Consider the following 22756-nt stretch of genomic DNA (forward strand, 5'->3'; position numbering starts at 1 on the left):
GTTATTCTAACACCCCCCCCCCCCCCCCCTTTCATGACAATGCCTAAACTCACCCTCAATAAGTAGGGCCCAACACTGATTTTTTTAAGCAAAGACGAGCCCTGTAACACCTACTCTGATACTAGGATAAATTTTCATTTATTCTAGAAGCTTAAATTGATAAGAAAGAGTGAATTTAATCAATTAACCATTATCCTAATAATAAGCAAAGAATTTTATCGCTATTTGTAGATATCCAACATAAAATAATAGGGTCATTTGCAATGTCCACCCTAAGGTTGCGTTTGACATTGGCTTAAAAAACTAACTTTTTTTTACTATATAGCTTATTTTTGCTATTATTCAACTTATTTTTACTACTATTCATAGGTCCCATTGCATTTTTTTGTACTATTCACGAGTCCCACTGAACTATTTCAGCTACCTTTTAGCTTTATCTACAGTACTTTCAACAAAAAGTTTTCAGTTTCAACTAAATAAGCTGTTCCCAAATGGATTCTAAATCATTACTTTTTGAAATTAACACTCAACTTCGAAATTAATTTATAATATCCACCCCACTACTTAAACTAAATATTAACATTAATATATAAGTGGGCTTGTTAGGGGTAGATACTGTAACTTTTATAGGGTAAACTATACTTTTGTTCCCTAAAATTTTTAAGTTCGACAATTTTTGTCCTTCACATTAAAAAATTTCTAATTCAATCATTTACATTTCAAAAATGGAACAAGTTCATCCCTCCTACTTTCTGTCCATTTCTTGCTTGAATTTTTGGTCCTTCAAATATTGGGGGCCACGTAAACAAAAAAATTAGATGACGGAACTAAATTGTTCCCATTTTGAAATTTGAGGAACCAAAATTGAACTTTCTAAATTTGAAGGACCAGAATCATACTTACCATATTTTTAACTGACCAAAAGTATTATTTACCCAATTTTTCATAAGTAATATCATTGAAAAAGCATAATAAGGGCGCAATTAATGTACATGTAAAGCATGGGTGGATATTGTAAATTAAAAGGAGCTATTCATTTTTTTTTTCCCATTTGAAATGGGAACTAATCTATTAATTTGACATATAAGTACACCACGCTATCCAACTAGCCGCCTCATTTGTTATTTTTGACAATAAATTTGGATGGTAAACTGGACATTGCAAACTAATATCAATTAGGTTGTTGATTGCAAAAGTTTATAGTTTATGGTTAACACTGCAAGATATCTCATAGCTTATGCTGAATAGCTATAATTGCCCCAGAAATTTATTAAAGAGCAAAGAAACAATACAGAGGAGCATTCAAAAGGTCCTCCAAAAACTTTAAAATCTAAAATTTGAATGGTCCTCCGAGGTGGCTGCCCAGGCAGTAAACTTTTATAAAAATCTGTATCAGGAGACGGAGGAATGGAGACCTTTTGTGGAAGGTTTGGAGTTTGATCAGATAGATGGGTCGGAAAGGGGATGGCTTGAAAGGAGGTTTGAGAAGGAGGAAATTCTTCTAGCCGTTAACGAGCTGGCCGGAGATAAAGCTCCAGTTCCAGATGGCTTCTCTATGGCCTTTTTCCACCATTGCTGGAGAGTGGTGGAAAGGGATGTCCTAACAGTTTTTGAGGAGGTCTATCAACATAGTAAGTTTGAGAAATCTTTGAATGCTACCTTCTTAGTTCTCATTCCTAAGAAGAATGATGCTTCCAATATTCGAGATTTCAGGCCTATTAGCTTGGTGGGGAGCATGTACAAGATCCTGTCTAAGGTTTTGGCGAATCGTTTGAAACTGGTCTTAGATCATCTAATTTCTGAGTCTCAGAATAGTTTTGTGGGAGGAAGACAGATTCTTGACTCAGTTCTTATTGCTAATGAATGCGTTGATAGTCGAGTGAAGAGTAATGTCCCGGGGGTCATTTGTAAGCTAGACATTGAGAAAGCTTATGATCATGTGAATTGGGAGGCTCTTCTGGACCTTTTGAAGAGAATGGGTTTCGGGGAAAAGTGGTGTAGTTGGATCCGCACTTGTATCTCGACTGTCCAGTTTTCTATTCTGATCAATGGGGCTCCTGCTGACTTTTTTGGGAGCACGAGGGGTCTGAGGCAAGGGGATCCGCTATCTCCTTTGTTATTTCTTGTCATGATGGAGGTCTTAAGTAGGATGTTGAAAAGAGTTGAAGGTGCCGGCCTGATTAGGGGTTTCAAGGCTGTTGGAAGACGGGGTGAAGGGGAATGTGTCTCGCACCTTCTATTTGCGGATGATACTATTTTGTTTTGTGATGCGGACGTGGATCAGATCCTTCATGTACGGATGCTTCTCCTTTGTTGTCAGGCTGTGACTGGTTTGAAGGTTAATGTCCTGAAGAGCGAGATGGTTCCAGTAGGGGAGGTTAATAATATTCATGCCTAGGCAGAGATTTTGGGTTGCCGGATTGGGTCCTTGCCAATGACCTACCTTGGTATGCCTTTGGGGGCGTCTCATAAATCCTCCTCTATTTGGAATCCTATATTGGAGAAGATTAATCGGAGGTTAGCCGAGTGGAAGAAGTTGTATTTGTCAAAAGGCGGAAGATTGACGCTGCTCAAGAGTACGCTTTCTAGCCTTCCTACTTACTATTTATCTCTCTTCACCATTCCGTCGCATGTGACTAATAAAATTGAGAAGATTCAGAGGGACTTCCTGTGGGGGGAGTCGAAGGTTCATTTGGTGGGGTGGGATAAGGTGTGTGCTCCTAAGGTTAATGGTGGCTTGGGTATCAGGAAATTAACTACCTTTAATAAAGCTTTGCTTGGAAAGTGGTTATGGCGGTTTGGGGTTGAGGAGTCTCGTCTTTGGAGGAGGGTTGTAGCTTTGAAGTTTGGGGAAGAGTGGGGGGGTTGGTCTTCTAAGTTGGGTAGGGGTGTTCATGGGTGTGGTTTATGGAGAAGTATCCGAAAAAGTTGGGAGATTTTTAGCAAGTTTATCCGGTTTGAGATTGGGGTGGGGGATAGAGTGAAGTTTTGGACAGATCAATGGTGTGGGGACTCTCCACTCCATCTCTCCTTCCCGGTTGTGTATGGGATTGTTTCTAATAGAGAGGCTTCTGTGGCCTCATCTCTCGAAAGGTTGGGGACCGAGGCTCGTAGAAGTTGGAAGGTTCCTTTTCTTAGGGATCCTAATGATTGGGAGATGGGAGAGGTGGTTAATTTTCTCCATACCTTGGATTCTTGTTTACCTCACTCCGAGCAAGAAGACCGCATGGCTTGGAAATTGTCGAAGAAGGGGGACTTCAATATTCGCTCCTTTTACGACAAGCTTCGAAGCCCCTTTCCTTTTACTTTTCCTTGGAAAGGTATTTGGAAGGTTAAGGCCCCTACGTACGTCTCTTTCTTTGTTTGGACGGCGGCTTGGGAGAAGATTCTTACAGGGGACACTTTGCGGCGTAGAGGCTTCGAGCTGGTTGATTTGTGCATTATGTGTCGTTGCAATGGGGAGACGGTGAACCATTTGCTTCTCCATTGTGAAAAAGCTTATAAGTTGTGGAGCTTGATTTTCAGATCTTTTGGGATTTTTTGGGTCTTGCCTAGATCGGTTGCAGAAATGCTCTTCAGCTGGTGGAACTGGTTTGGAAAGCACTCTTCTAGCATTTGGAATTTAGCTCCGTTGTGCCTTTTGTGGTGTATTTGGAGGGAGCGGAATTGGCGAACTTTTGAGGACAGGGACAGATCCGATGACCAGTTGCTAGCTTATTTTTGTGGTTCTCTTTTTGATTGGTCTAGGGCTTGGGGACTCACCTCTAGTGATTCCCTCCCTTTGTTCCTTTGTTCTCTTCTCTGTACTTAGTTTTTGTTGCTTTCTGTTTGTTTTCTAGTTCTCTTTTTTCTGTTTGTTCTGTACTTTCTGTTCTGCCTCTGTTTTCATGAGGTAGATCTCTTAATATACTTCTTTTTTACTTATCAAAAAAAAAAAACAAAGAAACAATGGCACTACCTAAAACAGACATTACTTCTAGCAACAGGATACCACAAAAATTAGTGATACTTGGAAAGATATACTAAAAGATATCCCGAGTGAATAAAAACTATTGAAGGTCCAATTATCTATGTTGGGATTCTGGTTTATGAAAGTTGGAGAATCAATATCTTGGGGAGTTTTTTAGTGACTACTTGATATGGGACTCGACCACTTGACCAACCATACCATTCAGACAGGGAACAAGCAAAACAATACTCCCATATCTTGCAGCTATCATGACAAAAAAAAATCATCACTTCCAAAAGGCAAGCATCTGACAACTGTCTTAGGCATCAATTTACAAATCCTCAAAAGCGAGAGCACCAGACATCATCCTGCATAGCAACAGATGGTCTACCATGTAGCCTCATCTGTATATTTCTTATAGCAATTTTTTATACACCCGGGTACTGTGGCCATGATTAATTAAAAGCTAGGGTTTTGGAGCTCTTGTAATTCATCTTTTCTAATATTTTAAGACTAGTAAATTAGTTTTTTTTTTTTTTTAATCATTTGTCTTGTATTCGTTACATTACTCTAGTGGCATCATGGCTCTACCAAATCACAAATGAGTATTGGTGGTAAACAATGTAGAAACCATTTAATTTGTTGTTCATCATTATATTAAAAGAGTGGTTGCAAAGACATCAAAATGGGAATATAATCAGTTTCCATGGATGCATGTCTCAGCATGAATATGGGGTCATTATTTATTAAGGCTAAAGAGCAAACTACACCCCTAAAGTTTGGGAGTCTTTGAATTTTGTACCCTGAAGTTTCAGAATTTGAAGTTTAGCCTCTTAAAGTTATATTCTGTTTGCATCAGAGGACCCTCCATCCTTATTTTCCATCAAGTGCCACATAAACTTACTACATGTGTATAGTTCATCCAATAAAATGATGCCACATCATTTTCTTTTCTTTTTTGATAAGTAAAGGAAATTTTATTCAAAAACATAATAATGAGTCACCCAAGTATACAGCAGGGGAACACAATAATCAAATACATAAATTACAAGCATCCATCAAATCATAGACCAAAAAAATGATGCCACATCATTTTTTTTTTTAACCTTATGTGGCACTTGACAGAAAATAAGGACGGAGGGGCCGCTGATGCAAACAGAAAATAACTTTAAGGAAGTAAAATCCAAATTCTAAAACTTCAGGGTGAAAAATCCAAAGACCCCCAAACTTTAGGGGTGTATTTTCACTTTAGCCATTTATTAGTGAAGCCTTTCTCATATAAACTTCTCATTTTATTAATTAAGGAGGATGCCAACAATCTGATCCAGTTCACATTACAGTAGAAGTTGAGAATTTATTCTTCTTTTTTAAAAATTAAAAAATAATCATAATAAAAATCTAAAAGAATTGTGCTTGACCATTGCACTCTGTGCAAGGCTTGCATTTATTGGAGCTGAGGGTTAAGGTTCTTAGTGTTCTCCGGCATCCATCCATACAGCCAAGGCAGGCTAGTCCAGCAATCAATAATAAAAAAATAAACAAATTCACAGCCAGAGTTAAAATACAGGTTTATGCTGTATATAAGTGCATCTATATTGTGAAGCAACATTGACTGAGCACAAAAATGATGAAGAGCTCAAATTAAAACTTTACTAACACAATGGATGTAATTCGCAAGCAGATTCAGGTTAGAATACAAATGACTTCAGAATTTGAAAATTCAAACAAAACAGACAATGTGAAATTTGAATTCTAACAAGAAATTAGAAACTTTTCCTTATAAATGCAGGTCAATAAGCTTTAGTTATCATTCTAGCTGGTTCCAGCATGTGGTTTAATAAATTCAATATTGCCAAGAGCCTTGTGGCACACTGGCACTCTCCAGTATCCCATGTGGGGAGAGCTTGGGTTCGAATCCCTCTTCCCCCCACTTGTTGTAAGCCAAAAAGAAGAAGAAGAAGAAGAAAGAAAGAAAGAAAGAAAGAATGAAACATATTTTCTAATCAACATAGCAGTGGCCTTTTTGTAAACAAAAAAGTAAGAAAATTCAAAATTTCAGCACTGCACTTTCAGATTCCAAAGCTCATAAAGTTTTTATTCCGTTTCTCTCCTACCTTTTCTGAATAGTTGTCAAAAACAAGCAAGAAAAAAAACAAAACAAAAAGCTTTGTCCTCTTTTTTTTTTAATAAAGTACTATACAGAATCAGGATGATAGTTTGGTTCTAAAATAGGGTATGTTTGGTATACTAAATGAAAATCAAGCAGGATATAGGAATCAATAGGAACAGGAGCTGTTGTAATAGAATAACCATTTTCTTTCATTTCTTTGGTTGTAATATTGAAAGAGAATCTCAAATTTGTTTCCACAATTTATTTATTACTTTAGATCTGTCTCTGATATATATAAAAATAAATGCTTTTTATATATAAACAAAAAAAAAATTCCAACCAGCTTTTTTTTTTCAAAGATTTTATTATCAATATCCTCAATAATGCCAAGCATACACAATTTACCTCTACTGTAATCTAGGCGAGGAGAATTAGATGAGGCAGGCCTGAGTAAGAATATCAACAATGGTGGAGGCTGTCCCTCCTTGTTTGATGTGGTGCATTTGGTAGGAAGAGAAACAACTGGTGTTATGAGGATTTTGAAAGGATGGTAATTGATCTAAAACTTTTCATTTTTAGAACGATACCAGATTGGATGTCTATCATAGGAAGCCATTCTATTTCTTCGATTTATGATTTGATGGATGCTTATAATTTGTGTTCTTGATTGTATTGATCCACAGCTGTATACATTGGGTATAGGGTGACTGTTTTTTTTAATGTTTGAATAAAATTTCCATTACTTATCAAAAAGAAGAAGAATATCGACAATGGTGGAGTAGTGGTTGCAGTTGCAAAAGGGACTTGTGTTGGGTCCAGCAGAAGAGACTAAGGGCAAGGAGGAGGGTACTTGAGGAAAATTCGTCAAGATGGAAGCTTTTACAGTAGAGAGAGTGAAGGTGGCTCCAATGGGACTTAAAATGGTGCTAGTGAGGATCAAATGACAGTTGAGATTAATGTTTTGGATGATGATAGTGTTTGATCAGACAATGGAGAGTGAGAAGAGAAGGCAATTTAGGATTGGAATGGAAATTAAGTAGTAAAGAGAGAATGCCCAAGGAGCAAAGCAGCAATTGCTTAATTATTTCGTACATCAAGGAATAGTTATTCTATTTCATGCATCAAGGAATAGTTCCTCACTTTAGGGTAATTATTATTCCCCGAAATGAAAGTGCAACCAAATGACCAAATAGATATTCTAATAAAAGGTCTATTCCATGTACCTTATTATTCCCCAGACTTTAACAATATGGATTCCATTTTCTTTTTGCAAATAATTGAAAGAGTTCACTCTTTGAAAACCAAGGATTGCTCAAATCTGTTTGGTTTTATACTCACATATTTTCATATTTATACAAAGAAAATACAAGATAATACCTCTTGTTCTAACTTGAATAGATGGCGATTAAAGTGTTGCTGCAATCTCTCATTTGCATAATTTATGCAGAATTGTTCAAAGCTATTCCTCTGCAGAAACAAATTAAATCTGTATAAATAATTATTAAATAAAAGGGGAGAGAGAGAGAGAGAGAGAGAGAGAACATAAATGAAACATACATCAAATGATTCAAAGCCATAGATATCAAGAATGCTGATGGATCTGCCAGTACGCCGTTTGCCTACTGCAAGTGATTTGTTAATTTGTTCAACCAGCCACTCAAACAAACAAGCATATATTGACTTCGCTAATGCATCTCTTGTGTCAATGGCCTGAAAGAAAAAAGAAAAAAGAAAAAACTTAATTTTTTCAATCATCAAGGAGGCTAGAATTGGTCAGACTCAAAGACAGTCTACCATATTCATATATTTTGACATGTAAAGAAAACTTCTGAAATTCCGCAAACTTCAAAATTAGATCCAATACTAGAATGACGAGATTGTCACCCCATTTTCTAAGTACCTTGAAAACCTTGACTATAATTCTAGGGTAGCCAAAGACTAAATCTAAAAACATTTGAAAAAGATGAATAGATGAAGAAAGGCATTAAAATAATCAGTTGCTGAATCATAAGCCTTCACTTATGGAGCTTACATGCTCTTAAAATGAAAATATTAAAATTGAGAATAACCTTGTGTAAGAATGTAAAAAACTAAACTAAGACACAAAAAATGAAGTTATATAAGAGTATATTTCAAAGCATCTAATAAGCCATAAGACAACCATCTTTGTTTTACTTTTTTCTTTTTTCTTTTTTTAAATGTTTTTATAGGTAAATGTTAGAATAATGGTTTAAGTGATTAAATTCACCATTTCCTAACATGTTAAGCTTTGGGGGCAATCAATAATTCATCATGATATTAAAGCAGGTGGTCTTCAATTCAAATCTAGTCTCCACTCTACCCCCCATTTAAAAAGTTAAAAATCCAAGGTGTTGAGTCTACTTATTAAGAGGGAGTTTGGACTCACATGTGAGGGGGAGTATTAGAATAATGGTTGAGTGATTAAACTCACAATTTCCTAACAGTTTAAGCCGTTGGGACAAATGGTAATTTAACAATAAATATAACAAGCGTGCTTATGTAGGATTTAACCAATGAGATCACCTTCCACTCATTAAAGAGGGAGCAGGTGCCATTTGGTCAAAGACCATTGGCTATCGCTGTATAAATGGATCAATTTGATATAATCATTTAATACTTGAATTTCAAGTTCAAATTTATATGCCTTGACTAATACATGCTAACATCTAATGAGCCACCGCTAAGGGAAATGACCCAGTAATATATGCCAACACCCATGCCTCAAGTCATGCCAAATTAAGAAACAAGGAAATGCAGCAATCACAACTATATTATGTTCCCACTATAGGATATCCTTAAATAGAGAGAGAGACTAAAACCGCACAATTGCAACTCAACATCCTTTTTAGCATGAGCTTCAATACTAAAGAAAGGCTTAAAATATGTTACATGCACCTCATGTGAGCCACAAAGCAGTTGGGTCAGAAAGGAGGAACCAGATATCTGATAGAAGACTCAACTTAAGGGAAGCCAAATGCATAAGTCTCACACACATTTCATAACATGACACCACTCCAACATGATATTCAGATATGCAAATGGCTAATAAAACTCAACAGATAATCTTTCAAGTAAAAGTTTAGCCTGATCAAGTAGCTGACATCCATTTTGAGCAGTATTTACATGATAAGAGAGAGCTATAAAGTGATGTCAAAAGTCCAACAAAAAGAGAATTACAAAAGAATGAAAGTATTGATATTCATTAATGACAAATATTGGGGAGATGAGTCATCTCTGCCTATTATCTTAGTACCAAATTTACATTGTGCACGATTTAAGTTTTACCATGAAAGTCTCCTTACCTGTGATAGAGTTAGCTTTTGGACAATATTTTCATTCCCAACTCTCATCTTGCGAGTTGACAAAGCTAACTTAAGCTCCCCAGCATCACATCCAATTAAATTAGCAACATTAAGCAGACCTGAAAGTAAAACAAGTCACCTCACATTAAGAACATGTGAGCACTGATTAAACAAAAAAATAAAACCTAGGAAGATCAGATTCATAGAATATTTTTTAAAAATAAGTAAATGCATGAGATTTAATGTATAATTTGTATATAACTCATATGATAGAGCAAGAGGAAAGAGATGACTAAAAAATCACTAGATAACAAAGGATTGTTGACAGAAGAAGCCAGCCCAAATGCAACAGCTACTGAGAAATCAATTTAGAATCACCATGTTTTCTCAATAAGATTATTAACAGTTCAAATCAGCTTCAGACAACACATTGATAGCAGAGAAATTGTTTCGACTCCCAGATTTTAGAGGTGTCACCTCACTCTGAGCCTTGTACAGAAAACAAATTAGATGGTTAGACATTCTTGCACTGGATGAGATTTAGACCAACTACGCTATTTGCAAAGCCAGACAAGAGGAACAAAGAGAAAACATAGGAGTTTATATTATCTTCCAAAACCAATTCTTACTAAATTTTTCAGAAATTTAGGACCATGAGAAACAAAGATTTATTAACAAAATGGCCTCTTCAACTAAAGTATTTTGGTTAAATGCAACTACAGACCGGTATTTACCGTACTAGTACAAAACACTCCAATGTTCTGTATCACTACGAAACACTCCCCCTAATTAAGGTTTTTCCTCATTTTTTCCTTCTCATGCCAGCACTCCCCCTTAATTAGGGAAGTGTCTCTCAGCCTTCCACCCTTCCCAAAGTTTTTAACACTATTTCGTACTAGCCAGTATGGTCAGTATTTACCATACCAGTACAAAACACTCCCATGTTCTGTATCACTAATAGATCACGACGTGTTTGAAGCGCTTTGGCAAGTTTTGGTCATTTCAGTCAAAATATGTGTTTCAACCAGCTTGAAACAGTTGCTTTTGTCCTCAAAAACTACAGACAGTTTTGTAATCCCCCAACCCAATCAGACCCTAAATTTCCAATTACACATTTCTTCAGTTCTTCATCATGACTCTCTCGCCTCTCATCTCTCATCTCTCTTGCAGTCTTGCTCTTGCCTTTCATCTCAACAGTCAGCAGCACCCCACTCCTAGCTCACAGTGGCACCTAGCTACTAGCAACAAATATCCAAATTTAAAAATGGAATCTAAGCTTTATAGAGAGAGAGTCTGAATCTATGTTCTGGATATTTGTGCACGTGGTTGTTGTTATGACCATTGCATTCGGAGATATAGGTTGATCATGACCGTTGGATTCATAAATGGGGGATTATACAGATTGCAATTATTGGGCTCTCCGCATTCTCTAAGCTTGGTTCTGCAGGTTAGACCTAGTTTGGGAAAAATTGGCAAGCTGAGTTCGCAGTCGCTCACAGTGGTGTCTCCACTGGGGGTTTTAAGGGCTAGATTCTAGTTTAGGTTATGGTGGCCAACCCCTATCATTGTTTGTTTTATTGCTTTAATAAAATGTCATTTTTGCTTGTCATAACATTATTTGCATGATTGAAATTGTGATATGAATTGTGTATGCTGCCCGGAAACCTCGGTAGTAGTAGCCACGGATCGCAGTCCTCCTAGATTTGTGTACCCAATGGTGAACCTACCACCCCACTGCCTAAGACTCTTGGTCTTTCTTGCGTTTCGTAAAGGACAAACTCTACCGCTTGGACCAACGTGGTGCTCATGCTTTTTCCCCCACCTTGAGATTTTTTTTTTTTTTTCAGAATAACTTTTAATTGTTTCTAGCATTTATGTTAGGCAGTTTTTACATTTAACTTCACATCATTTCTTTTCACTTTACTATGACAATCAATGATAGTAAATCTAAGGAGTACTTTGTTCTGAAGCAAAGGGAAAATTTTCCTGTGAATGGGTTTTGATATATCCTATTAAGAAAATACAACTACAAGCTAGTGTTGTTTTATGAAAAAAAAAAAAGAACAAAAAAACAAACAAACAAGCATAACAATTACATGTAGTTATGTTATTATATTATTTTGTTTTGTCAAATGTTATTTAATTTGGTTTGAATTTGTTTTTATTTTTTGGATAGATAACGTAAAATTGTATTAATAAAAAAACAGCCAACCCGAGTACATTGGGGATGTACTATGGGGGCAAAAATCAAGAACCAAAATTACAATGATCAAGCAAAACAGGAAGGAAAAAATAAAATAAAAATGCAACAAAGCTATATTCCAATCAAGGAGAATATGTAAGAAAAAGGACTTAATCTTTAGCAATAACCGTTCACATCCCTCAAAGCATCTAGAATTCCTTTTGCTCCAAATACAACACATCAAACAATGCAGCACAAGTCTCCAAAAATCTATATTGTGATGTCGCCTAAATTTACCTTGCCAAGACTCAAACAACTCAATTACCTTAAGGGGCATAATCCACTAAAGTCCAAACAAACACAACACCAAGAACCACATCTCAAAAGCTATAGGGCAATGAAGAAGAAGATGATCCACCGACTCCCCACACCTCTTACACATGTAATTATTATGAAATTTTATTTCTATTTTTCTTTCTAATGCTACCTTTTATGGTATTATGTTAGTTAATGAGATGGTATAAACTACTATGAACTTCTTATAAGTTGTTGTTATTGATGTTATATACTAGAAATCCCAAAACGGTATTCTAGTACATATCGGAACCAAAATATTCCGTTCCAGTGACCAAATTGAAACAGTCACCGGAACAGAATTATTGTTATGAAGTGCAAACCAGACTAATGTGTTCCAATTTATGGTACTTACAAATTCCAATTTCCCAAAACTGTCAATCCTAACATGCGGTGTTTGTTCATCATTGTTGAATAAACCATTGCATTCTACAAAATCTGCTAAATCACAATTCATCCCTTATTGAAAAGATTCAATCCCTTAACTTTCAAATCAACTAAAATCAAGGAATCATATATCTAATATCAAAACCTTAACCCCTAAAATATTATTTTGTAGACTTTTAGGTTAAGTTCTATCTATTGGAATTGACAGAAAATTCATAGTGTAAAGGAAAAACAGATTTGAGGCTGTTGTAGTTCGAATAATTGGTGCTGATATGAATTTTGAGGGTGTTATAAGCAATTGATTTGAATATTGGTGACTCTTATGTTTGGCTGGAGAAATTGGATGAGTTAACTTTCTTCTGACATTTAGAATTTGGCCACATTGTGCTTGATGCGGACCATATGGTGGGAATGAAATAGAAGTTTCTTTGAGGATGTGGAGAGTACAAGGAATCAACTAATAGCCACATTCTGGCTCTCTATTTGATTGGTCTCTTGCTTGGGGTTTTACAGATAGGGATTTGATTCCATTGCTTCTCACGTCTTTGTCCTTTGTATGTAATTCTTTAGGCTACTTTGTGTCCATTTTGCATGAAGTAGTCTTTTTTTAATGAAATTATTCTTACCTATCAAAAAAAGGGATATTAATAGGCTAAGACTTTATAAACAATTAATTGGAAAGATAAAGGGGAAAACAAGACAAGGACTTGTCAATGATTAATTTCATATGTTTAATGCATACATACATATACTCATACATGAGTGTGCATTTATGTTTATATATGCATAACATCATATCAAAGCAACCCAGCTCAGCAATTTGATGAGAACCACAATCTCAAATAGCAAACCAACTAAGCCTAGACCCAGTAACCTGTACAGGATAAAGGAGTGTGTCACATTCCCATACCTGTACCATGAACCCAAATGTACCACATTCCAGATAACTTTTCCCAAGCCCTTATTATACCCCCCAGGATTTGGTTTTTTCCCATTTTTGACTCTGCATTCTCTGTCCTCTAACCTCCAAGGTTCTTTAAAACTTAGTTGGTTTTATTTTTGAGATTGGGTTCATATCCCCATAACTAGTGGAGTGTCTCACGTTCCCATACCTTTACCATGAACCCAAATAGCTCTATACAAACCTGCTTTGCCTCAATGAGCTTCTCATCTCTCCACTAGTTACAATCTCTCAGCATAATTGCCATCTACAACCTCTTATCCTTTTTGGACTCTTCTAAATTTAGAAGTTGATAATATACTAAGAACAACTTCTGTGAATTCACAGCTCAAGTCTTATGGCAAAGTGACACTTGAGGGGACCATGCCAGTTCTATAACTATCTTGCACTCTCTTTTTTTCAATGAGTAAAACTATCTTGCACTCTTGATGTTATTCTGTAAACTATTGATATGTTCGTTTATTATCTAGGAATCCAATTGGTTCCAAATGTGTTTTAACATAAAGTATGTCTGCTTATAGATGTATTGACTTTCCTAGTTATATTATATCCTAGGCTTCCTAGCTTTCCAAGAACTGTCATGGTGGCATATCCAATCAGTCTCCCGAGTCAAAAACCATGATTCACAGTACATCCACGTTGAGAATATATCACCATCCTGAAATTGTTTTTTGCTTTTAACTTTCAGAAAATTCTTACCTTCATCTGTCACAGCTTCAACATGGTTTTCATTATCAATCACAGAAAATGAGATGTCTCCTAGCCACAAGACAGCAGCAAGCATTGCAAATACACTATGTTGGTCTTCTTTGCTGATATGGACCACATCCAGAGCTTCCTAGAAAACATTAACAGCCATATAACAAAATTCATTTGCAAATGAAAAAAGTACAATAAATCTTGAACGTACGCAGGAGATATAATTCACGATAAGAGAAAGTACCACAACAATGCGAAATTGTTCAGCATCATTAACCCCAGAAATTGAATAACAATTGCTCTGCATCAGATAATTATACTCATCTGCACTCTTCAAATTTAGTTTCTCTGTGTTTCAAAGTCAAAAGGAACCAAAATATAAATAAGGCAAAAGAATAAAAACTGATTAAGCATAAAATATAGGTCTTCAAAACAAAATTAAGCAGAAGGCCAATCCAAGGCAACTAACACAGTAAATGGATCAAAAGACTGACATTTAGCTATAATGTTTACCGCTTGCTGACCTCAAAACAAATTTAAGCATAAGGCCAATCAGGAGAAATCAATTTAATGAGTACTAGGCCAAAACCGTAACAGCAGTGGTGCAAGCACGGCATTTACAAGGATAAGTCATTGTTTTCTTTTTTATAAGTAAGGATAAGTCATTGTCAATACTTGTCATCAGTCCATTAAAAAATATCAGTATACATTCAGGAAAAATCAATTTAATGTGTACTAGGCCAAAACCGTAACAGCACAGTGGTGCAAGCACGGCATTTACAAGGATAAGTCTTTTTTTTTTTTTATAAGGATAAGTCATTGTCAATACTTGTCATCAGTCCATTAAAAAATATAAGCATACATCTTACAACATTCACACTTCCTGAAGTCCTACACAACCAGTTTTTCATTAAAGACCATCAGAAATATAAATGTAAGATTGCCTTCACTCCATTATTCAGAATTTGGTCAGTAGTAGAGATAAACATCAGTTTCTTTGTAAAAGTCAAAAAGTTGTACTAAAATCTAAAACAGAGTACAACAGATCCCGAAAGCAATTATCTATGCTGGATACATACTCAATCATCCCCCAAGAAAGACTCAAAAGTACAATAAATCTATAAAATCTACAAGATTAGATGGCCTACACTCATCTAATAATAACCAACAGAACAAAGAGCTGACAAAGATTGATTTTATTCTCTCAATTGACAACTCCTATAACACAAAAGTTCTTCCATGTCTCTCCCTCCACAAGGTTGCCGTGAGATCTATATCAATTTATTGAATGCTTATATTAACATATTAAACCATTTGCCATATCATATGAGAAAATTTCTTGAAAATGACATAATGAAATAACTGACAATAATTACCTCTAAGAGCAGATGGAGCCCCAGCACAAAGCTGATAAAATATATGATATGACCTCTCTCCCTCTGTGCATTGGACCACTCGAGACTGTTGATTTAGTAGAATGAATAAGTGACTTGAATAAAAATCAAATGGGTCCATACAAAAGGCCAGAGAAAAGAATTACCTTTTCAAGCAAAACTATGAACAATAAACAGAAAGAAACAAACATTCAAAGTATGGTCAGTTCCAATTTTTTCAGAAAAAATAAATTAATGAGCTAAGACTTTATCCCATGACCTCAGTAATATGAGGGAACTCACAAGTTTGAATATTGGCACCAGATATTTTTCCAGTTTCACTAAAGTGAATTTCTATCAGCTTTCCCTGTGACATTTCAATAAGATTATCAACACTCATAGTATTAAAGGAAATAACCTCAACACTTTTACTTCCAGAGGTCATTACTATTGCCACCTCATTACATGTATGTTAAGGTAATTCATGGGAAGAACAGGGAACTTACAAAGCGACTTGAGTTGTCATTTCTCAATGTTTTTGCATTACCAAAAGCTTCTAAGATCGGATTAGTCTTCAATATTTCATATTCTATTCCACTTCCACCACCAAGAGCAGCCAAATATTGCATCGCGATCTTTGCTGTCTCAGTTTTCCCGGCTCCACTTTCACCACTGTACAAGTAAATGTAGTCAATTATAAGTATGGTAGTTGATTAAAACAGCACAAATTCATTGTATCCCTACAAGCATATTCCATTCCTCATATTTCATGATAGATAGAAGCAGTTCCTAAATTGTTAAGTTTTTTCATCAAGGACTAAGCACAAAAACAACAAAATACCCATTGATCAAAAATGTTTGATGGCTCAAGTTATGATTACACATTCAATTTCTTGAATGGTAAAAAAGTACAATTCAAAGGAAATTAGAGCTCAGTCCAATATCAAAAGATGTCCCAAGCTGAACTTCAATAGAGAAGATGTAGAAAATACATAAATAAGTTGGTTGTATGTATATAACTATTACATGCAGGATCTTTAGCAACCAAATGGACTGCAATTTTTAGAATTAAGAATTTAAATGTAGACATGCAATCAGAAAATCCAATCTTTTAGCATACATAAAAGAAAGTCCCAATTTACATGGTTATAAGATTTTTCAAAATAAAATTTGCATCAAATACTCCTGGGATGCCCATTTTAATCTACCATCAAAGCACCCAATTACAACAGGTTCTGAATCTAAAATCCATCCCCTTGGATAAATGCATTCTACATATTAGATAACAGCTTCCCCAACAAAGGTCTCCACCAACTGGTTCACAATACAATTGTTGTAGATCTGTACAATTTCCTCTAGTCACCCCTTGGTCAGATACGATCCCCCCCACCCCAACCAATAGATCACCAAAAAAATACTCCAATGAGGATTCACCCATTAGTGGAAGAATATAGTATTTTTGCGTCCTTCCCATAGCCAAATAGCCCTCAAATTTTTGTCACAAACAAATCGCCTCCATGAGCATAATTATTTCTAATTCAGCTTTAGTATCTTCTCTTTATTCTCCAAAGTGGATAAGGACCCCTCCTCATCCCTAGTATCCAACACCCAAATCTCCCCAATAAAAGATTGTTTACAAATCCTTATATCTCCAAATGCCTCCTTATTCCACCCCATTAAATCTGCTTATAGAGCTTTAAGTTCATTTACCAATGCGAAGCTTGGTGTGCCATAGAAGAAATTTTTTGATTAGTAAGTTACAAACCTAATGAGGTGTGAACCCACAACCTCACCCTCTACCCATTCTTATGGGATAAAATGTCATTAGAGAGCTCATTGGTGCAATTGAAGAATAAATTCAAATGCCAAGTTAGTACTGGCAGCATCAATGATGACAAATTTAAGCAGCCATCCAGTAAATAACTCCATGGATCTTATAACAAGGACATTGATATGGGTTTTGGCATCTAGCGCAAATAGGACGTGTCTGACAAATGATTTGCACTTAATACAAGAATGAAAGTGATTCTACATGGGCATCAACCTCTCATTTTGTCTTCTTCTTTTATCCTGCATTGAAGATTTCCTCTTGATTGCACAATTTATCAATGCAGCAAACATGTTGACACCCATATGCACAATATTCTAAATATCCAAATTGAAAAATACCATAAATTTGATAAAGACTCTCCCTGTAACATAGTCAAAGATCTTTGCATTGGGAAAAATGGAAATTTCAATTGCATAATATGTTTAGCCTTTAAAGCAGAAACCTCCCCTTGAGGTCTTTATTGTGACAATGGCAACCTTATGATTAGAGAGAAGGAATAAACACTTTCTAGTACTGAATTGAAAGCTTTTAGAAAATTACAATAATATCCTCACCAAACGTATCATATCATGAAATTTGACTCTCTCTCTCTCTCTCAATGGGATCTCCAATTTTTGGCTAGATCATTTCCAACAAGATCTCCAATTTTTGTAGCCAGTCAGATGTCACTACTGAAGCATAATGTACTCTTTGGTTCTAAAGTCATCTTCTCTTCTCCAAGAACTTTCAAACCCACTAATATGGTTTAATTAGCAAATATCTTCCAAGAGTGTAATGGAATTTACCAGAAGGTGTGCAACCACGCAAGTTTTACCAAAAAAAATTAAAAAATAAAAATAAAAGGCCCCTGTTTTAAGGGGCTACTGTAATCATACCCCCCACCCCAAACCAAGGAAAACAAATTCAACCAAAAGTGAAACTGAATGGAGCAGATGTTCAAAACTGTAATATTCGTTGATTTGTTCCTAAAGCAGATCCATGAAATCCTTTTCCCATGCAATTTTCTTCAAATTCTACAAAAATACATTGCCAACAACAGCTAAATGGGAGATAAACAGGAGTGGTGGATTGCATAAAGCAGCAACTTAGAACACATACACAACAGTTATAATAAAAATAAAAAATAATATAGAAGCCTATATCTATAAGAAAAACAACTTTGAGCAGACATACAAAATATAATCAATGTGACAATTCAACTGTTAAAAGCTGTAGACAAAGGATGCACTCATCCATACAATAATAATGACTGAAAGGAATTGCAAAAGGATAGTCAAAAATCTACTGACCTTATTATGATAGATTGATTTACTTCATCTGGAAGAAAAAGAACCAAAATAAGAATTCCAGACGCTAAAGACAATTTGTAGAGAGACAAGTTGTAGAGAATATCTTAACTTTTGAAAACTCAATCTTTCGATGTAATTAATAGGCGAAATTACCTCGTCTCATTTCTCGGATGGCCGTATCCGTAATGGCATATACATGTGGGCTCTCAACAGATTTACGCTTATATGCTTCAATGTAACCATTTCCATATAAGGGAACTTTCTTAAAGGGATTTATAGCTACCAAAATAGGCCCTGCTTTTGTCTGAAAGCACAGAATTCCACCCATAAACCCATTAGGTAAAAAGTAGAATACTATAAGCAGAAAAACAAAATATAAACACATTCAAAACCAAATTATATAAATACTTACATATATCATATCTTGATTGTATCTATACTGAAGATTGTATAACACTGATGGTTCATTTAAATAACTTAGCTGCATCAAATCATCTACGCCATCAAGTATATCAGGATTTGCTGGTATCAAGCTTTCTGTTTTAACATTTAAAACCTACAATAGAAATATGAATTAACCATCTGAATGCAATCCAGAACAATTACAATTCACAGTTCCCAAAAGTTCTCTTACTTTCCCATCAGGCAGTGAAATAATAGACTCAGATGATGAAGTTGATAAATTCTTCCCCAGCACCCAATCCCCGTTTGGAAGTTGAATCCAAGATTGAAGTTTCTGTAATAGTAAACTTCAACAAGTAGGTAATAAATACTAAATAGTATGTTAAAAATGTCAACTCAAACTGATCATAATTTGTAAAAAACTTACAGATTATGGTATCTACTATGCAGTTTTTTTTTTTTTTTTTTTAATTTCTACAATTGCAGTATTTTTAATCTATCACGCAAAATGTAAGAAAACAAACCAACAGAGCAAAAGCACAAATGCATTAAAGCAATACTGAGAAATGCACTAGTAGTAAGCAACTAAGCATTGGTGAGCCGGAATTACCTAGCATGACATATTGTTGCATATGAGATATACAAGCCATATCAACATGTAAAAATTTTATAAATAACTAAATCCATGATATCCTTCCAAGTTAAAGAGCATAATCATAACCCTTCAAACTGCCCCATGAGATAAATAAGAGAAACAAGGGCTAATGAAGCCAATACTGGAAAAACATTTGTAGACCAAGGAGCTCTAACATTGGATGTATCAAATTTTTGATATCTTGAGAAACTGTAAAAATATAAGTTGTATTTTTCTCCAATTCTTAACTTCCAAAATATGGCCTTGACCCAGTAATAACTCATGAGCAACAAATAATAGAAGATATATGGCAGCACCTCAACCAGTTGAGGGAGTTGAACAAAAACACATAATATAAAAAATAAAATGCAAACATAAACAAATAAACAAGAGAAAAATTAAGATTTTAAGCTGCAATAGCCATAGAGAACTGTTTTACTAACAAACCACTGGTCCGAAATGGAAGAATAGACACTACCACTGGTCTTATTACCATCTTTTTTGATAAATACAAACTAAGAGTCATTGGATTCGAAAGTTATTTACCTAAAACTTGACGTTAGTGCTCAATCTAATCATGTCTTTGCGTAAAAAAATTACTTAAAAAATGTCGTACCCAATACACAAAACTCCCACTTCTGCAGAATCTAGGAGAAGTAATTGGTTGGCAGCCTTACCCACATTTTTAATTTTTGAGAGGTTGATTCCAGGAACTCTAACCAACAACATATCACTTTTTAAATTGTACATATGTATATAATGAATTAAATGAGAAGCTAAATACAAAAAACAAATTTGTGGTACAACCTAATGGGCTTTTAGTACAACGTAATAAATTCAGTCAAACATTAGTCTAGATGTGCTAGCTACTATTTTACAGCACTTTATTCAGTACTCATGAGTGTATGTGTTAGATACATATATACAAATAGATTCTTGAAATTGTGCAACAACCCAGCAGTTGATTAGTTCCATTGGTATTAATGGGCAAGCAACCTTTGTTCAACAGGTGAGGAAATTCAATCTTTTCCTACCAAGGAAAAGTTCTAAAATCCTGCCTTCAATCACAGAAGAGTCACTATCCCTAAAAAAGATGGCCAAAATTATTAATTATCTCGAGCCAAGAATGCATCTCATTCTCTTATACATTTAATCTGTTCGCCCATTTTTGCATGTCAAATGCCAAGTATCGTAAACATGTACATAATTCAAAAATACATTAGTAATAAAAATGTACCGCACAACACTAAAAAAAAATTGCAACAAGGACAATCAATAATAACAAGGATTTCTATGACATCCTTATAGACAAATTAAATTAAGCAATTCAATTGATCAAGAAAATAAACCACAATAATACCATGTATCCTTAACAGATATCAGAGCTTGGCAGGAAAAGAAAATTTTAACCTGAAGCCACAAAATACCTTCTTGGCAGCATAAGGAGTGGTGTCACCCCACCTACGCTCACTACGAGATGTTGAGATTGAAGGCAATTGTGAAGCCACAGAATCCAACTCTTCATCACCAATTGAGGGCCTGTCTTCAACTAATAGTGCATTCCCACAATACGGCGAATCCTCAATAACCTGATGATCCATGTTGCCAACTGTATCCTCAACAACCGCATCCCCTAACTCACCATTTTCAGGAATACTAGATGACATCACATCAGTGTTTCCCGAATTCCCAACTTCTGATTTTTCGAGATGATCAGAAGTACCTGCGAAGCGAAAATCCCCAGGCAACGATCTGATGGACTGGAAAGAAGGCTGGACCCGAGAACGTGACATCTTCCCTGAAATGTCTTTACAACCCAAAAGCCTGAGACTTTGAGTGTATGGGCAGATGCAATGTGCTAAAAATAGAGAGAAAAAAGCCTACTTTAAAACCAAAAAGGCCAATCAAACTTTATCAAGGTCCCACTCAATGAGTTATCTGATGAACTTAATGGCGGGGACCATCGTTTAAGATACAGACTCTAGTGCTATTTACTGATCAGTCACCATTGACATGTTCCAAACCCAAAAGATTGCTAAAATTTGCAATTATCTCAGACCCATATTCCACTCAAATTTGGGAGTCCCAAACAACTTTCAAATGGCTAATACAACTTAAAATTATCATTGGAATTTAATTTTTCAATACAACATGTATGTATCAGACTTCAATTAATTGACAATGCCCCTTTCAAGAATAACAGATCTTTCACTTGGACGCATTGTTTGGTTGATAAGAAAAGGTAGGAAAATCAAAGAAAATTAAAATTTTTGAGTTGAGAACAAGCAGAATAAACTAGAAAATTTATAATTAAAAAGCTTTAAAAAAAAAAAAAAACTAAATAAATTTTAGTTTTCTCAGTAGTCAAACTAGGAGGTGAAAAATGAACTAGCAGTACTTAAAACGAAAACACCACTGAGAATCCAGATGAGCATTTTTGTTTTTTTTCTCAGCAACCAAACAGAAAGTTCAACTTAAAAAGAGAAGACAAAATTCAGAGAAAACTAAAACCGATCTCTTACTTACCTCAGAAAAGAACTCACTTCAGAAACTTTCACTCAAAGCAGATGACCACTATAACTCCGATCGATCAACAAAACAAGCTTATTTCTCAGAACTCAACTCAATGAGAAAAATGTAAGTGGAATTGAAGGCTTTAAAGTGAAATATTGAAAGAACAATCAAGATGGCCACGGTGTGAGTCTGACACACAGCTCTGTTTGGATTCCGAGAAAAAAAAAAAAAAAATTACTATATTCTGAGGCGTGTTGAGACGATTCAGCTTTTCTTTTCTTTTTTTTTTTGTTTTGGTTTTTTGGTTGGTTTTGCTTTTTTCTTTCTTTCTCTGCTAAATCTGCTTCACAGACAGTGATACACATATAATAAATTCACTAATATCACTTTTTTCATACGTTAAATCTTTATATTAATTTATTGCTGCTTTTCAAATTTTCTTTATTTTACTATATTACCCTTGCTGGTTTTGCATAATGACGGAAGTATCCATCTATTAGGTAGTACTGGTTATTCACCTAACCGAAATTGTGGCCCTGTGTTTTTTGGAATAATACCTAAAAAAGAGAATTAAATAATATATTAAAATAATTTTTTTGAGAAAAATATATTAAAATAGTTATTCGCCATTGTTTCCCTCCAACTAAAAAATATTATATTATATTATATATTTAAAAGTTTACGTGGCAAAGAAAAAAAGGAAAGGCCTTTTGGTCAAGAAAAGGACAAACTGAAATTAATTAATATA

General features: G+C 35.1%; 1 protein-coding gene across 4 annotated transcripts in view; it reads right to left on the bottom strand.

The window, feature by feature from the left end:
- LOC126717966 (myosin-1) overlaps positions 1-22367 on the bottom strand; it is a 33451-nt gene extending 11084 nt beyond the window's left edge. Inside the window, exons 1-15 of one of the 4 annotated variants that reach the window (XM_050419975.1) lie at positions 22021-22367; positions 20922-21318; positions 19093-19194; positions 18871-19014; positions 18612-18762; positions 18459-18486; positions 15845-16010; positions 15642-15705; positions 15506-15519; positions 15342-15426; positions 14210-14313; positions 13966-14104; positions 9383-9501; positions 7617-7769; positions 7437-7526 (exon numbers count right to left, since the gene is read on the bottom strand). In XM_050419975.1, coding sequence (XP_050275932.1) covers positions 7437-7526; positions 7617-7769; positions 9383-9501; positions 13966-14104; positions 14210-14313; positions 15342-15426; positions 15506-15519; positions 15642-15705; positions 15845-16010; positions 18459-18486; positions 18612-18762; positions 18871-19014; positions 19093-19194; positions 20922-21287 — 1725 coding nt within the window. In that variant the 5' untranslated portion in view covers positions 21288-21318; positions 22021-22367. Of the gene's footprint in view, positions 1-7436; positions 7527-7616; positions 7770-9382; positions 9502-13965; positions 14105-14209; positions 14314-15341; positions 15427-15505; positions 15520-15641; positions 15706-15844; positions 16011-18458; positions 18487-18611; positions 18763-18870; positions 19015-19092; positions 19195-20921; positions 21353-22020 lie in introns of all 4 variants that reach the window. The other 3 variants (XM_050419974.1, XM_050419973.1, XM_050419972.1) reach the window with 3 other exon arrangements.
- Positions 22368-22756: the final 389 nt, after the last annotated feature.

The sequence above is a fragment of the Quercus robur genome, chromosome 3 (assembly GCF_932294415.1).
Source record: "Quercus robur chromosome 3, dhQueRobu3.1, whole genome shotgun sequence".
In the NCBI taxonomy this organism is placed as follows: domain Eukaryota; kingdom Viridiplantae; phylum Streptophyta; class Magnoliopsida; order Fagales; family Fagaceae; genus Quercus; species Quercus robur.